Below are 18,059 nucleotides of genomic sequence, written 5' to 3' on the forward strand. Positions count from 1 at the left end.
CTCTATTTGTAAAGAAATGATGCTTTTATTTAAATCAAGGAAGATTTTAGCTAGAAGCTGTGGATGTCTCATCCCTGATGAGCAGTTTTAAAGGACCGTGCAAAAAAGTGATTGCTGAAACAGACAGGTGACTTAGCTGGCAGTGCTGAGATGTTCACTTCGTGGGTCCCTATACTGCAACATCGCCCACGGTTAGACTTTTCCTGTCACAGCCCTGGTAGAGGGCATGATCCAGGCCCTCCTTCCCAGAGATTTAAAAGCCCTGAAGGATTCTAAGGATGATGGGAAGCAAACACACATTCGGAGCATGTCTTAAAGGACTTTGCTCACTTGCAAAAATTTCCTCTGCTTCAAGTGACAACTTGTATGCATATTCATACCACAGGCAGCTTTGAATCAGTACTACTATATTATTATTTAGAGCACTCCTTCACGTACGCAGCAATGGCACAAATGCTCTACCAAAGATTGCAGCAACCCTCAAGGCTTCAGAAACGAAGTGTCCAGTGAAGGCAATGTCTCCAACAAAACGTTTAACAGTCACCTGCAATAACTGAAATTGAGAGGTTTTTCCTATGTTAAATTTGGCAACTTGAGACTTTTGTTTCACCACACACTCACCAGTTTCAGGTTCTTCTCAAGAATGTGCCATGTTGGCTCCATCACTTCAAACATCATGTAATACTGAATATTCTGTACAAAATTCAGCATCCGCTGCCGCAGTGTGAAAGCCCCAGCAAACCTAGGGGAGATATTACACCCACACAAATCAGGGACAGCAAATGCCACTGAGAACTATAACCAGGCTTGCACAGCAAAGCAAAGCACAGCTAAATATTTCTGTCCTAACAGTTGTTGTAGTGTGAGAGGGACTGTGAAGTTAATGCAAACTGTCACTCATTATTTTCAATATATTTAAATGGTTTGCCCTCAATTACTGAGTTAACTTTTTTGAACCTGTTGTACAGTGGACAATTATTTTGAACATTTGCTCATATTCAACTACAAATGGACAGCATTAAAACCATTTTACTAGCGTAACTATCTAGTGAGACATATTTGTTAACAGGACAAAATATAACACGATAAATGGTTCATGTCTCTTTCTGGATTATAAGCATTTACTTGTTAAATGATCACTTAAAAATATTCTGTTTATTGCATCAGTACATTCTGGGGATACCAATAATTTGATGAAATCACCTGCTATCTAGGGAATTTAATACAATTACCCATTTAAAATAAAATGGTGGGATTAAATAGGAGATTCTTTCAATGATAGTTTGTTTAGGCTCTGTGAATCCAGACTGAAGTCTGACATCAACAAACTGGAACAGGTCACCAGGGACGGAGGGATCTCCATCTTAGAGGCTTTTCAAGACTAGCTAGACAAAACCGTGGCTGCCCTGACCTAGTGCTCATGGCAGTCCTGCTGTGAGCAAGAAGTTGGACTAGAAACCCCCAGAGGTCCCGACCATCAACACCTCTACAAGTATAGGAGAACCAGCACTAAGGCCATGTTTGCAGAGGTCAGCACCAAGGCAGCTGAAGCTACCACATGACAACGAAGTGCCAGCGGTGAGGCAGAAGGTGAGAGACCTGTCTCACCCTCCAAACTAGCACCTACAGCACCTCGAGTGCAGTTCCAAAGATTAAAATCTACCCTCATAGATGGAACAAGACAGAAGAATTCTCTAGGAAAATATCCCACCAATTTTACCTTACTCAACTTTTATCAGACCAAACCCTCCCAACATTAGCCAAACTGTGTGCTGGTCCCCAGTTCTTGCTAGGAGCATCGTTACAGTCTGATCAAAAGAGAAGAGTGTTGCTCTTAAACTAGCGGGGCCCTTACTAATCGTGCTCATGCTAAAGTATTGAGAAAGACGATGCATGCACACATGTCCTCTGCTATAACTGTTCAGTGTGCAATAAGCTAATCCTAAAGACCATCTTTTCCTTTTTGAAACTTTGTGGCAACAAACAAGAACAAGCCAAGCAGCACAAAGATTCATCGAGCAGATGCTTCGTACTTAAACCTAAAATGTTACATAAGTTGTATGTTCTCAGCCTGTTAGAAATATGTAATGATCTGTTTCACATGAAAATGACCCGATTCATGTCATGATGTATCTATCTAGTAGACATCTATCCAGTAACAAGGAAAACCAAAACTCAAAAATGATCAACCAGGAAAAATGGCCATACCACTTAGCTGAATGCAGGGAGAATTGCTTGGCAGTCTTATTGCTGATCCAAACATTGCATAGCTGTCTTTCCACATGTTTGCAATAGAACATGTGTCTGAAAAGCATCTGGTATCTTGTTAGTGCTTTCCTGAAAAGAAAGGAGAAAACCATTCAGATTAAGTCCTGCTCTGATGGACAGGTGGAGCTGCGAAGACTGAGGCTGCTCAAAAGCAAACAGTCTCCGCACAGTATGTTTCTTATGCCTTCAGGCACCCACAGTTCTGTACTGAAATGATGCAAACCAAAGAAAAAAATTATATTCATAACCATCTCAAAGAAAAATTCCCCTCCAGGGAGTCCCTCCTCCGTACTTCCTGCCACTGGGTACATCACCAGTCTCCACCTCTGATTCTCTTGGGCTACACTTGCAAAAGGTCACTCACACACATGCTGGGATGGAGGGCTAAAAGCCTGCAGTCATGTACCCATTGTGTTAAGACTGCTAGGATTGCCTAAACAATTTACCAGGGTTCTCCAAAAAGATAAAGAAAAACTGTAACCAAGCTACAGGCAGTGTTATTCTGCCAGCAATGCACTCAGAAGCAGATGGGGATGCTTATTTATAGCTGCAAGGACCGGATTCAGGTCTGCCTTCAGACACTTCAGTGTAGGTGTCTACAGAGCTCCAGTCGATACAGTTTGTGAAATTGCACCATATAGTATTTTCACTACCATAGTTACCATCAGAGCTAGTACACCCATCTTGCTATCAAGAAAGAGACATAATTTCAAAAGGATCATGTCATCGGAAAAGTCACACAGTGTTGACTGATTCTTTTAAAGGTGAAATTAAGGGTTAAACTAAGCGTTGGCATTTAACAACTAACATCTGTCACCTTTTCCACGTAACACTGCCTGCCTCAACTGTCCTAGTTGGAGGAAATGCATTATTTCTGCCCTCCACATTTGAGAAACGTTTGGCTCCTACACAAATATCCTCCCAAGACAGTTCACTGTCAAATGAAGATCTAACCTAGAACACTTTACCTTATATTTCAGAAAGCCATGGACAAAGGAAAACCAGACAACTGGTCACAAGGAAAACCAGCAGCCAGTTTGAGAAAGCATCAACTGATTTATGTCCTCCTACTATTTAAAATGGAAGCCTGAACGCCTTTGATATGGTCTGGTAAGGCTTCACTGAAGGGACAATCTATATCCTACAGTCTACAAGCAGAGCAAGTATGGTTCAACAACCCCAAAGCAATCCTTGCTAACTAGAAATCTATAATGTCACTTGAAAGATACGGATGCCCCCCCCCCCCTTTTTTTCTTTCCACCCCCGGAAACAGGTTTCAACCTCAGGCAAAAGCTTGTGTTTTATTTTCCTTCAGTGGATTGATACATTACCTGTTTATAATAAGGGACAGAGGCCACTTAACAATGTAGTCAAAGGAAAACGCTTCCAGACCGCTGAGAGTGAGCTCAGTGGGATCTGCAGTAATAATGGCCTTCTCCTGTTTTGTTTCAATGGCCAGAACTCGCAAGAGCTGTGTAATGAGGTCATGGGGCATCAAGTCAATCTGTAAAGAAATGAAGAGCAGGATAATCAACCCAGGAAGCAATACTGAAAGGCATGCTCTCAATAGTGCTGCAGCAGACACCCCAGCTGTGTCATGGAGGTGTTTAACTACCAGCATACAACATGCTGCTCAGCTGACTGCTTTCCCTTGCCCCTGGCCTCTATCAGGTCTATTCAGATCTCACACTCCCCAGGCACGGCTTCTGTGCTGCTTCATATCTACAAAATATTGGAGCAGAAGATCATTTTGCTTGGCTTTCAGACGAGTTGCAGTAATTACTAATGGGCAAGACTTCTAATCAGGTATATTCTTGTACTCTGAAGTGGGTATCCAAGCTGAGAATAAGCACGATGGACTCACTACTGCTTCCATCTCATCCAGATGCCACCCAAAAGCACCTTCTCTGTGTTCAGACATCACCAAGAAAATGCAGCCCCTTGCCTAGGATGTGTGCTTCCAGTTGTTAACCTGGATGAAAAAGCTTACCCGGTGAAGATCTACAGAAGCCTGGTCATCAGCTCTGTTTTCCCTCACTGCACTTACAGAAAGTTCTTAAAGGCACACAGATTTTCCCAGTACACAGCAGGTCTTCTGCTCAACTTCAATTATATTCTGTTTGCACATTCTCTCACCTTTAAATCATCCTTGAAAGGATCTGTGTTGGCCGTGCTCATTCGCAAGGCTAGTTCAAGCAAAGCCTCTAGCCTAGTAGTTATGATGTCGTCTACAGGCTTCTTAAGTTCCTCTTCTGTGAGATCCATGAAGTGAACAAAAAAGTCCCCTTGATCCATCAGGAAATAGTGCTTTATAGATCTGCTCAAGAAAATGAAGAGACAATTCATTAAGTATTTAAAGACCAAGTGTATCCATGTATAACACTAATCATACAGGAACAAAAGCAATCAATTCAGCCAGCCTGCCGGTTTTGACGACAAAATATTCCTCTCTTTACACAGAATACACAGCATAAATAACCCATTTTGAGCCTAATCTTTTATACATGCACCCTCTTTCTCTTTCACCTCAAAGTCAGGATGCTTTTGGGCAGTCGGATCAGGGCTGCTGCTGTTCTTTTTTTCCTTTAAAACCTACCTTAAGAAAAAAAGCATGCACTACCCTGCTGAGCAAAGGATCATACTGCTATCCTGAACAACAAAGCAACTTTGAGGGGGCCAAGATCTACCCAAGAGGCAGTTGCCAATTAGAGAAGGATCTTGGTCTCCTGTGAAGGAACAAGTATCTGTACTGATTTTTGAAGTATTCCAAGTATCTGTGTTGACTTTTGCTGCAATATGATGCATCAACTTCAATCTCCACTTGGTATGAAGTAGAGTGAACTGCAGTGGACCAGAAGCTGGGAAACAGTTCACAGAAGAGTTGGAGGATGAATATAGCATCTGGCCAAAGATCACAAATGATACCCGCAGTTTTCAGAGCAAAAATGAGATCAGCACAGCCATAAAACAATGACATTGCAGACTCCTGATCACTGCTAGGTTGGGATAACGCTCGGCCCCTTAGTTTCCTGGACTGTCATTACTCTCTCGAACTAAGATAACTTCCACAGCCACAAGGAAGTTGTGACGATGTCAGTGGTTAACTGAGAAGAGAAGACAGGCAGGGAAGCAAGATACTTGCTGTGGACACATCCCAAGGCCTCTTGTCGCTCAGTGAGAACCCAAATAAAAACCTGATCTAGTGCTGGCAATAATCACATTTCCAGCAGGAGACTGAGCGAGAGACCTGCAGGGATCCCTTCCAACCAAGATATCTGTGATGGTGTGAAACAGGTATTGAAGATAGACAGTCAGTACTCTCATTTTACTGATGAGAAGTGGTTATCCATCACATTCCCCTGTGATTTGATCGTAGCCATACCACCTCAATCTTCAAAGCTCACTGGAAGCTGAACCAGCTGTTGCTCCCCCCAATAGATTATATATATACAGGACGGCTGCTGAAAGATCCAGCAGAGAAGTCTATTTCTAACGTAAGGAGGTCACAGACATCGATCCCAGCTGCAGAGGCTGAGCAACAGCTTAAGCTGAAACTATACTGTGCTACCCAGGCCCAAGAGAGGATATATGCTGTCAGAACTTGGAAACCAGTACCTTTTCAACAGTCCTATTAAGGAAAGGGGGTTTGGAAAGATGACAGATATTAGCAAGGCTAGGTAGACTCTTCTTAATGATTGGCAGATCTCAGGCGACTTTCATGACCTGTTAGGACATGTTCTCTGGTGGCTTTCACAGGCAGGTATCAGTTTCAAAGGAGTGAACCACGGATCTTCAGGTTTTCCCTCTATTCAGTTCCTCCATTCAGCTCGTAATCCCTCCCACCAACTCAGCTGGAGCTGTCGTGTTCCCAGTTTTGGAGCAGATATCTCTGTTGTGACTACAACTTCTTCAGACCCAGCAAAAAGCAGGCTCAAAGTAATCTCACTTGGTCTGCCAGGCACATTCACTTCAGCTGCCATTACTGTTACAGCTTACATCTCCCGATCAGCATCTTCTCTTGCAAGTCCCTTAGAAGGTTTGTTCCATGAAGCTCACACCACTTTTTTTCACACTCTGTGTGACTGGTTTGAAGCAGAACCTCTAGTACCAGGTCACAGCCCACCTGCAAACTATTTTACAGGCAACTATCAAATGCAATTTTCTACCTCTGTTGCTGTCTTGGTCTTCTGGATATTTAGGTCCCCTTTTTTACCATTTTCTGAAAATAAAAACAAACTAAAAACTTGATTCACAAAGGGAAACTGATTTCCCTTCCACCCAATATTTCTATGAATCTACACTATTTTTTTCCTCAGGAAAAAAAAACAAACCTTATTTTTTTCAGGCCAACATTTCTAATGGAAACAGAGAAAATTCAGTAATAATATCCCATGGAAAGAAAGCTAACTTTGAAATCTTATGTTCACTATTAGAAGCTAACTATTAAACATAAATTTAGTAAAATAAACCAAACCTTAGGTGAGCTACCAGCTCTTTCTCCTCCATTAGGAAATCAAGAAGAACTTTGCTAGCGTAGTTATATGCTTTTTCTATTTGTTCCACATATGCCCGCTCTTTTAAAGTATAAATGACCTCTTTAGCCACAGGGCAGGTAACATCACGTCCACATTCTCGCACAACATTTAAATATTTCCCTAGAAGCAAAAAGAAAGAATGAGCCACATTCACGCCAACTATACATCTCTCCAACAGGGAAACTTTCAATTCACTGTTTTCAAGTAGAAGAGATGTTTTGAAATGTTTACATTAAGTTGTACTGAAAACTGGAAAGCATTTAAATGTCTTTTCTTAAAAGACAGGATTTTAACTTCCGCTCCTAACATCATGCTTAACGAGTGATTTAGAAATGGTTTCCATTTCCCAGTGGTGGGAAAACAACTTTACAGATATCTGGAAACCTCAAAAATCTGGTGCTGCATTTCAGAAGCAGCTACCAGACAGTACTTTTGACAAAGAATAACGGTAACCATCAGGTGGCATTTTTTAGTTAAGTGTCCAAATTAGAACTCAGCATACTCAAACATCAGTCATGCAGCTCCACCTAGCTAGCTGTATCCATGAAACACAGAGCAGTAACACAAGTTCCCCTTCCTGCTTGGACTCCTTCCCACATTTTCATTTACTTACAGGATTTCGTTTTTCTTTTTTTTTTCTGATTCTTCTGTTCTTCTGAGAAGTTGCAGCCCCATAAACTGGCAAAGCACAGTAACATTTACCAAGTCTTTACATAAAGAATAACAACACTTACTCAGATTGTTCTTACATCAGAAGCATATCTTTACCCACCTGTGCTTAGGATTTTGTCAGCCATCTTCTGCAAGAATGAGGGAATCTGTTGCTGAACAACAGTATATCTTTGATCCCAATACTTGTCATTATAGTCTTCCTGAATCTTCTCCTTCTGCAACTCATGTTCTTCCACCATGAACTCACTGAACAGTTAAAGCACGTGTTGAGAAGCAGGAACTGGTACAATGAGTATTATTTTTTTTAACCTGTCAGCTGGTAATATGATCTATCAGAAATAAGGTCTCATGAAGATACATTCCAATCAGGAACTGAAATTAGTCTGTATTTGTAATAACAGGAGAAGCATTATTCAGTGTTTGTGTTAATCTGCAATCCATTACAACAGAATTTTATAGGCCCCACAAACCAAGTCTAAATATTCAGCTGTCAATGTGCATAGGAGAGGAAGCTGGCCTTTCTCTGCCTTCTCACCATCAAGGAAGGAATTCTTTTTAGCTATTTTAACTTCAATTTCCTCCCCCCGCATAGGATTCTGAAAATGTGGGAAATAGAAACGCTGCATATTCTATTAAACACAGAAAAATGCTTTAAATAATTCTATAAAATCTAAGAAACTTCAGAGAGTGTTACTTCCTATCAGATTATCCTGTTAGTGGACTACATTTAGCATAGAGCCAGTAGGTTAATGCACTCATACTCCATGAGAACAGGTCTCACCCCTGTCCTGACAAGGATGAGGATGTTAGTGGAACACACATAAAGGGGGACAGGCATGGGGAGGTGGAATTTGAGTGGATTACGTATTTGAACTGTTGTGTTGTGGGCTTTTGCACATAATTCCCTTTAATTTGGAAAACTAAAGCAAGTGACAACACCTCTGAATGTATGACCACTGAATCAAATAAGAAATGCAGGTAAGCACACTCTAACAGCTCCCCTTGCTGGCAACGTTGCCTCATCTGCATACTGCTGCCTAGTCCAGGCCTGCTAGGCTATGCAGACTCTACAGAGGATATGCGCATTAAAAAGTAAAGGCCAAAACCAAAAATAAATCCTTAACTGTTCTTTACCTGTAAGGATCATTAATGATGCCTCGATATATCCATTTTTCCAAAATTTCAAAATAAGGCACGCTGGCTGCCTTGGTTAAATATAGACACAGCTCCTGGGCCTGGCTGTCTCCCGTGTAATTGAAAGTCTTGTCATGGAGTAAGCTCAGGGTTGATCCTCCCATACACTCACCTTTATCCACAGAAGTAGCTAAAATTTAAAAATATAGATATATTTTAATGCTCTTCATTTAAATGCACAGATTAATTGCACAGGCTATGCGGGTAAAAGTAATGAAGTTAGCAGTTGATTAGCTGACCACCAGAAGTCACAAATTTTGGAGTCCGATGTAGACCCCTCCTGTAGAGAGAGCACACTTTGATGAAGGTACAAGGCCATTCCACTACACAAACGTCCTGAAACATCCTGAAATGAAAACGCAAATGATCCACATCGTAAAAAAGCAACAGCCAAAATCAGCCCTCCAAGTAAGTAGAATTAAACTCAGGTAGACACAATATATCTGGTGGCTCAGAGTCCAAAAGGCTTCTAGATGGATGGGAGCATGCACAGAAATCTGTCTTCCAGATGTTAACTAAAGAATCACATATTTGAGTGACTTGCCAAAGGAACCTCTGATCTCACAAGCACTTCTGCTCTCCACCATAACACTGAGCTAGCCATGCATATTGTTGAAACACCTGGATTTAGACAGGTTGGTTGTGACATTTGCATTTTACTGTTGCAAAAGGGATGTAAGGGACAGGGGAAGAAGAATACAGTACCACTGTGAGTTTCAGACCGAGTTAAACCTTAACTTAGTTGACCAACTGTTGTGTTCCAAAAAAAATAATTTCAGGAAACGTGAATAGCAAGAGGAATCATCCAAGTCCAGCTTCCATACAGAACAGATTTTTATTTGGAAATAAATTCTCCGAGCTGAGTTGAGAGAAATGTAAAAGCTTTCTCACAAAAAAAAGAGTTTAATTAAACAACATTATCAAGGCAACAGTACAATTAAGTGAGAAATGAAAGTATTCAAACGGCACTTATAAAACTATCGCAACTCGCTCCTCTTCTGGATTACCACAGAATGGTTATCTGCCCAGAAGTCCTCTGAGATGTGCAGAAAACACATGTGCTCTCAAACGGGCTATACCTGTGCCTTGCCACACAGCACAGTACAGTTTTCTTCTGAGGTATCCAAAGAGGGCATGCTCTGTCCCTCCACTCTGCCTGGCGCAGGGCATGTAGAAGCATGTCTTCTCGATGCAATGCTATCTCAAAGATATTTTTGTGGGGGTGAAGGCAGACGAAATCCTTCTTTCTTCTTTCAGGTAGTCCACATATAAATGCACAAACACAATGACTACAAGCATTTACTCTGCTAATATGACCCCATGGAGAGATGTGAAGCCCTGCATCCGTGACCAACAACCTCAGGCATTGGCACAGGCTGGGACTGACTAGCTGGAGAGCAGCTCTGCAGAGAACAACCTGGTGGATAACCAGCTGATCAGGGGTCAGCCACATTTCCTTGCAGCAATGAAGACCAGCTGCACTGCCAAGAAGGTAGCCAGCAAACTGAGGGAAGTGATTACATACCTCCACTCAGCATTGGTGAGACCGCACTTGGAATACTGTGTTCAGTTTGGGATCCCCGGTACAAAAGAGATGTCAAAATGGAGAGAGTTCAGGAGAGGCTACTTACGATGGGGGGCTGGTGCCCAGGAATACAAAGAGAGCCTGAGGGACTTGGGCTTGTTGGCCAGGAGAAAAGCGAAGCAGAAGGGTATCTAACAACATTCTTCCGCTAACGGACAGTTTTAGAGAAGATGGTATGAGACTCCTCATGGAGCAGCACAGTGACAAGATAGGGGACAAAATGCAAGGGGGAAAAGTTACAACATGGGAAACTCCAGTGGGAGACACAGAAAAAGAAAACTCACGACAAGGGTGGTGAAGCCATGGGGCAGGGCCCAGACTGGTGGGGGAAATTCCCTCCTTGAGGACTGCTCAGACTCACCTGGACATGGCCCTGAGCAAACTGCTGTAGCTGCGGTGTTGGCCATGCTGTGATCAAGGGGCTCAGCTACAGCCTTGCAGATTTTCCTTCTACTTGAATCTGTTTGCAATCATAGATCCACACACAGCTGGAGGTGCACTTGGAAAGAAGCTGAAAGAAGACAGTAGTGGCAGAAACAACTGGTCTGAAAGGCCTGGATTGTGAAGGTGAAAAGGATGGACTTTCCTCCTGACAAGGGTTTGAAGGACAGATTCAGCCCTAGAAAATGAAGGTTTTGAGAGTAGGCAATAGAAGTTTTATTTCTTGGCAAAATGTACTGTACACCATCTGCAGCACATACTTATGCAAATTCGGAGGATAACCCATCTTTGAGGAAGACAACATATAGAGACAGATGTAACTGCCTCAATCTCCCCCACCTCTTCTGGCTGACGTGACAGCTACAAGGAAAGCAAAAGAAGGAAGGGGTAAGAATCCAGCAGCTGACTCATTAAAAACAAATTTAAATCCCCCTGTACATTGTATTCATGTACCTCTCCGCTGAATCAATCCCTGTCAATAATTTTTATCAACGGTGGGATATGAAAACAGAAATCTGAACAACTGCAGCATAGTGAGCTGACACAGCTGCCAGGCAGATTTTCATATAGCTAGAGGAAGGGTGAATGATTCAGTTTGAAAAGGTATCCCAAAATAGCTGGGATCAAAGCAATGGAAAAGGCAGAAAAATGCTGAGACCTGAGCCCAAGAAAAATATATCTGTCTAGTGGACACCATCCAGTCATCGGCAAGAACAATTTAGAACACAAGAAAGTGAGACTGGTCCATTACCAAGAATCATCTGTCATCCATACTGAAAAATGAGGATGCCGAGAGCACGCTGAAGGACTTAGCCAGACTCTGAAGACAGCAGATCCAGGAGAAGAGTCAGAACACTCAGATGCTGACCAGACAACGAAGCAGATCCCAGAATCAGCACTGCCACAGGCAGATTTGAACAAATCCAAATCACCAGTGCTCTCTCTGAAACATGAAGAGATTCTATGGAAACAAAGTGATTGAAGGAGAAATATATGGCAGAAGTCTGCTGACCACAGGAAGACACGAGATCTGAGGGATCCCAAGCTGCTGTCTAGTCTTGATGAGAACTTGCGACACTCCTTGATGTCAAACAAGTTCATTTTGACTATTCCTGCTTGAGAAAAAAATCTATCAGGACAGTGGACTGGACTTCAAACTCATGATCCAGAATCTCAGACTTGGTGAGATCATCTGCAAGATCACTGAAGGCACTACGATGAATCGCTGAGCTGTATCTCATTGGCAATTTCTCATCCCCAAGGCTTCAGTACCTCCTGACAGAACCAGCTTTCTCATGCTCTCTCTTGCTGGTTAACAGAGTAGACACTGGCAGAAATCAATTCTATGTGGGAAGAAGGGAGCAGACCCTGCAGGGGAAACATTTCCAGTCTGACACAGCATGGTACACACGCACGTGCACACACACACACAGTGTGACAAAGAACATGTGAACTCTCTCAGAAAAGAGCAGTGCTGAGAAGTATAGTCCTCCTTGGCTTTCTTCTTTAATACAACACAAAACTAAATTGATGCATGCCCTGTATATATGACCAATCTGCAGAGTTTTTAGAAGCTCCTGTCACGCACCTGCCAAAAAGTAACGACTGCATTTTTGGAACTTACCAAGTGAGGCAAGAATCTCCAACGTCCTCATTGTGGGCTGAATATAAAACCAGAGTTTCTGCAGTGACAGAAGTCCCTGTCTCTGAAGATGTTCCAGCTGGGTAATAAGTATCATGTATTCTTTGATTAGGGTCCGCATCGCTGCAGCCAAAGCATGATTTACCTGTCCATACTCAAAGGAAGACTTTTCCTCTATAAACCTGCAAAATGAAAAATGCAAATTCTTTTGGGCAAGGCAATTCCTATACCTTTCAGGAATTTTATCTTTAGGACATTGCATAAGCATTGAGAGTACAACCATGCAGTGGAAAGCACATCAGTCTTCAAAAGGAGTTACAGGTGTCATATCTGCTCTCTGTCTCCCTGCCTATTTCTTATCACTGCATTTCCTAGTTTTGAAAGCTGCGTGAAAAAGCTTCCTCTCAAACCACAGGGCATCTAGAATTATTTGCAAAACCAGTATATAAAAAGTCTGAGACAGGATTTGCAAGGTGATTGCATATGCAATATATTAGAGGATAGGAAAAGATCTCAAAAGGAAGCAATGTGGTAGATCCAGCTGCTGGAGAACTACTGATAGCTTCTGACTCAATATGCCACAGAGAGGATTGACCTGATGGCTTCATCCGCATTAGTGGAAAGAGACAGATACTGCTGAACACAGTTCATCTCATCTGCAGGAACACAGGTAAAAGATTACACAAGTCACTTCCTAAAAACACTTCTGCCTCTTTGCTGATCTTTTAGGGAGTTTAGATCAGATGCAGACATCTATATTACAAGTATCTGCTGTTAGTGAGGTGCACCTTGTTGCTACCAGCCTGTAGGGAGCAGTGGGTCCTCCCGCTCTGCAGCACATATGAAAGTTGTATTAGTCCTGGACATCCAGAGGAAAGCAAAAAGCAGGAAACAAGAAGAAAACCATAGCAGAATAGGAAGAGACAAGCCAGAATAAACAGACGGATCCTATTTGCCACTTGCCTTAATGTACCAAGACACAGCTTGGAGAAAACAAGGGTGAAATGAGCACAAAAACGAACTGGAAGCACAGAGGAGAAAGCCAGCAAAAAGAATCATAACCATAAACACCTTGAAGAATTGTCATTTCTATTTGATATCCCAATAGATTTAAATTAAGCTTTGAAGCTACCACCTGCACAAATGACAGATTCTCTAGCTCCATTCTACATCGTGATGCTCAAAAGAGAACATCCTCCTATGTGAAAAATGGTACCTGGTGACAGCAGAGTAACTTGCTGCTACAGGAAGAATCCTGGTCACCAGCTCTTTGATGGACAAGTCCAAGTTCGGATCGACTAAAAATGCTCGGTTCTGCCTGCCTATGAGAGGCTGTGCTGTGATGTATCTTCCATCCACACCAATCAAAACGTATAACAAGTCCTCCACAATCATGGATTCCTGGGATGCCAACGGCAAACTACCTATTTGAAAAGAGAGGACAAAAAAAGAACACAATTTGAACACGCCATAGTACTTCCATTCACTCCCCTTTGATCTAGTACCTGAAACTTGAAAGGAAGACATACCATCATTAAAAAGAATATCACACACAGCTAAACCTAGACACAGAGAAATAAACCTGAGTTAGGGTCCATTTCAAAATCATCTGCCTCACTTTCTAGGACACTTTTGGACACTAGAGGACTTGTAGTGCCACAGGACTTCTAGACAGACTCTAGCAAAATATCTTGTAAGTGAAGACATGACTCAGTTTCAGCCATGTAAAGGTCAAAAGCCTCAAAGAAAAGAACACACTGTAAAACATAAGCATCAAACACACTCAAAATTCCCATGCAGCTACAAGAACCATTTGACAAGAGGAAAACACTCAGCCCTGCTATCCGAATCAGGACACCAGAGGAAAAAATAAGCCAGAAAATCCATGCGCAGAAAGGCTGTAGTGGCCATTCCCAAACTTTAAGAGACCAAATGATTCCTGTGCTTGCTAGAAACAAACCCTCATTACACATTCCAGGAGGCCCCAGCAGAAATGTGCTGATGAATAAGCTATTTAGGGGCACCTACAAGAGTGAGTCTACAGTTTTTATTTCCTCCCTTAGACACAGCCTAAATCCACATCTGGAGGAAGCTACAGGTTTCTTTCAAGAGCCTCCACTTTCTTGTGGAATGGAAAGTGGAAAGTCTCTAACCCAGCTGCTCTGTTTAAAAAAAAAAAATTTTTTTAATCTAGTTCACAAATAACTAACTATACACAGCTCAGCTTAAAGCTGACACAACAGTGAGAGATTAGTCCCTGCTGCTCTGGATAGGTGACAGACAGCAAATCAGGGAGGTTGTTACAGCCTTGCTAAAGAGGATGCTGAGCTGGACAGATTGGTGAATGCTCTCTTGGCAGGTACTACTCCAAATTTTTCAGCTGAGGAGACAGATGTGATACTCCTACAGTAGGATTTTATGAAGGCTATGACTCAAGACTGAAAAAGGACTGGGAAGCTCAAAACACAGATTAGATCGCATGGATGGATATGGGGCTGGAATTCATTACAGGAGAAACCAAAGAAAATAACAAGGCTTTTTTTTCCTGAGCGCTGCATTTCTGCAGAGTCCAAGGAGCCAAGTTTTGCCTTCATCCGGAGCACGATGAAATCTGAATGACACTTCTGAACAAGTACAAAACATAAAATGTTAAAGCAATTTTCCCTGCGTATCACATACCTATAGGTACTGTTGTGTCAGTGCTTAAACTGGTGCCAATTAAGAAATCACCAATAAGTGCAGGTCTCTCATACACCCAGGATGGAAATATTGGAATGGGCTGACCAGAATTCTTCTTGTTTTGCTTATCTCGGAGCATTTTTCGTGTAACCTCAAGAGGCTGTTGGAAAAAAAAAGAGAGAAAGAGGGAAACATAGAGACCTTTTCAGAAATCCAAACTGAAATTTTGAATTTTAAGCAGAAATTGACTGTAAACCGACCACTTGAGAACAGAAAGTGCAATAGCTGGTCTTTTAGCAACATGGTATAGGATCTGATCTTCTAGTACCATCTAGTCTATTGGTCTCAGTGCTGCAGAGCTCACTGCTTTTTTATGTAGTTGTCCTTCCTTTACCTAAAAAAATGGATTGGGGGATACATCAAATAATGCCTTTCTGCAACCCTCTCCAGGAGTCTAGGTGCTGGGGGGGGGGACATGCACAAGCACTAGGCAGCAAGCCTCAGTTTGGGAAGGCTTCACAGTTTACGAAGATTCAGGATTCAATGACAGCCTGGATAAAACTCCCAGGACTGAAAACATGGCCCTCAGGTGTCAGCCTGGTGCTTAAAAGCCTACATGATAGGATGGCAGTTTGCCACTGTCATGCAGATGAAGCTGCATCTGGTATCTTAAGCAATGACAGTGCCCACATCCATCGAGAGAGAGAAAGGGCTCGTCGTTGTGCTCAGCAAATGCCAGCTGAGTCAAAAAGCTCTCTGCACGACAGCCTTGGTGCCACGGAAGGGAGGCACAAGTGGGTTTACACTGAACCCAGAGCACACAGCCAGTGAGGAGAGGTGGGGAGAGCTGGGCTTTGCTGGGTCTGGCCAAGAGAAGGTGAAAGGGTGATCTAGAAACAGCCTGTGACTCTGGAAAAAGCAAGTACCAAGATGAGGGATGGAGCCAAAGTCCTGTCAGCAGTGACAGGTGATACAAGAGGCAACAGACACAAGCTGCACCTTGGGATATTCAGATTGGACAAGAGGAAATAAGTCTTCTCTGGAGCAGGGAGCAGCTCTCGAACAGGCCACCAGGACATGAGGGATCTCCACCCTGGGGTGCTTCAGGCCTTGGTGGGCAAAGCCACAGCCACCCTGATCTAGTGTGGGTGACAGTTCTGCTCTGAGCAGGAGGCTGCACAAGAAACCTCCAGAGGTTCCTTCCACCAGCGCTGCTACGAATCTGTGGAAACAGTAGCACTTATCGTCCGTGCCAGGTGAAGATGGTGCCATGAGGATCACAAATACAGTAGCTCAAGGGAGACCCTTGCATCCTTCACTATCAATTATGGTGACAAGGATCACTCCAGGGACTGTGCCAGTGCACAACTGGGCTTCTAGAAAGGAGATGTAGTTGGAATGATTTTGGCAGGTGCTGGAGGAATGAGTTAACTAACTTCCAGTCAGACTGGTGAAGCTTAATTTTGATAGTGGGTGTACTGGAGTCACAGATGGCTAGGATAGCACTGGGAAAGCAACTTTACCAGTCTGACTGTTGTCTTACAGAACTAACGGCAAGGGTATTTGCAATTATTACCTCCCAGAGACAGACCTCTGGGGAAGCAGCTCTAGTAGAAACTCTGGATCAAGATATTTAACTACATGATCTGATACGGCCACACTGACTCAATGGCCGTGAGCACCAGGCCTTTATGGCCTTTTCTCAGAGGTCCAGCTCTCAAGCTCTGGGCCAGAAGGAAGTATGCATGGAATAGCAGGGAGGCACAAATTTTTTTAATGAAACAATTAGAGACAGCAGGTGAGTGGAATCTGTAAAATCCAGTCAGTACAGTAAACTAAGGCTGAGAGGTGGTCAGTAGAGTTTAGATACATGTAGGCCAGAAGGACACAAATTGTTGAGGGTACTTATGTTCGGTGACATCAGACTGGACAGGTTTCCATTCCCATTATTCCCAGAAAACATGCTTTTGCTCCTCCCTTCTTTCTGTTCAGTGTATGGCAAATAAAATAGAGTACTGGCAAATAAAATAGAGTGCTTGCATTTCCATTTCAGTTCCTCTCAGCCACAGAACCATTTCTGTGACTCAGAGAAGTACGGGTGGGAAATCAACTTATCTATTTGAACCACATGTGCCAGAGAACACCACTTTTCTTTCTTCTTTGAGCAGGTCTGCACACAAATTGTAATAGTGAGATCAGTTATCCTACTGCAAATTTATCTTCCCTTCATGATCTACATCAACCACTTGACTTAGATAAGCTGTAGAGGATTTGCATGCGTCAGGCAGACGGCCCATGGATACATTTATTTCATGGCACATATGGAATATAGCCAGTTTCACCACTGCCTGACAAAGGAGGAGGTGTTGGTCTCTCTCTGTTTAGAAGATGAACTCTCCATCATCACACACAGTCCTTCATGCTGACAGGTCTTGCAGGTGTCTCAAAACACTGAACATGGAGAATCGATTTCTCTAGCTATCAATGGCTTGAAGTGATCTGATCACTGCAGCAAACTCCCTACTTGGTGATAGATGCATTTATTGTCATCATCTTCATCAGGGGTGGGAGGGCATTCCCTGACAGGTGTTAGTTCTGCTCAGCCAGTGGGACAGAAAGATCTCCGCAGGCTGAAGAACAACTACACATCTGCCGGGGAGCTGGCATGGGCAGTAAACCATATACACAGCTGGAGACCTCAGCAGCAAAGTTTGGTGTGATACATCGGGAATGTGAATGCTGCCATGTGGCCAGATAGGGCAAAAAGTTCTGTAGGGTGGGCAGCTGAGTAAAACATATACCTCACCAACTTGGACAGTGCAGTGTATGGGATCTGTCCAGAAATAGATAAGCCTCCACTGAGCAAGGACGCAAAACTGCTACAACAGACGTTGCAGATTGAGAAGACCTCAACACATCGTTTCTGAGTGTTCACAAGCAGGCCTATGTCTCCAGGGACAGTCAGTCACATTCAGCGCCTGGAGGCCTGTCCCTTGATAGACTTTACTGACCAGTCACCGGAAGGGAGAGCAGGGACATGCCT

At 43.0% G+C, this 18,059-nt stretch overlaps 1 protein-coding gene across 3 annotated transcripts in view; it reads right to left on the bottom strand.

The window, feature by feature from the left end:
• TUBGCP2 (tubulin gamma complex component 2) overlaps positions 1–18,059 on the bottom strand; it is a 36,051-nt gene that overhangs the window by 12,118 nt on the left and 5,874 nt on the right. For 2 of the 3 annotated variants that reach the window (XM_026097370.2, XM_064513537.1), the window contains exons 5-14: positions 15,017–15,176; positions 13,554–13,761; positions 12,320–12,519; positions 8,610–8,799; positions 7,576–7,721; positions 6,743–6,923; positions 4,405–4,585; positions 3,600–3,772; positions 2,209–2,337; positions 622–742 (exon numbers count right to left, since the gene is read on the bottom strand). In XM_026097370.2, coding sequence (XP_025953155.2) covers positions 622–742; positions 2,209–2,337; positions 3,600–3,772; positions 4,405–4,585; positions 6,743–6,923; positions 7,576–7,721; positions 8,610–8,799; positions 12,320–12,519; positions 13,554–13,761; positions 15,017–15,176 — 1,689 coding nt within the window. Of the gene's footprint in view, positions 1–621; positions 743–2,208; positions 2,338–3,599; positions 3,773–4,404; positions 4,586–6,742; positions 6,924–7,575; positions 7,722–8,609; positions 8,800–12,319; positions 12,520–13,553; positions 13,762–15,012; positions 15,177–18,059 lie in introns of all 3 variants that reach the window. The other variant, XM_064513538.1, reaches the window with a different exon arrangement.

This window comes from Dromaius novaehollandiae, chromosome 6 (genome assembly GCF_036370855.1).
Source record: "Dromaius novaehollandiae isolate bDroNov1 chromosome 6, bDroNov1.hap1, whole genome shotgun sequence".
Taxonomy (NCBI): Eukaryota; Metazoa; Chordata; class Aves; order Casuariiformes; family Dromaiidae; genus Dromaius; species Dromaius novaehollandiae.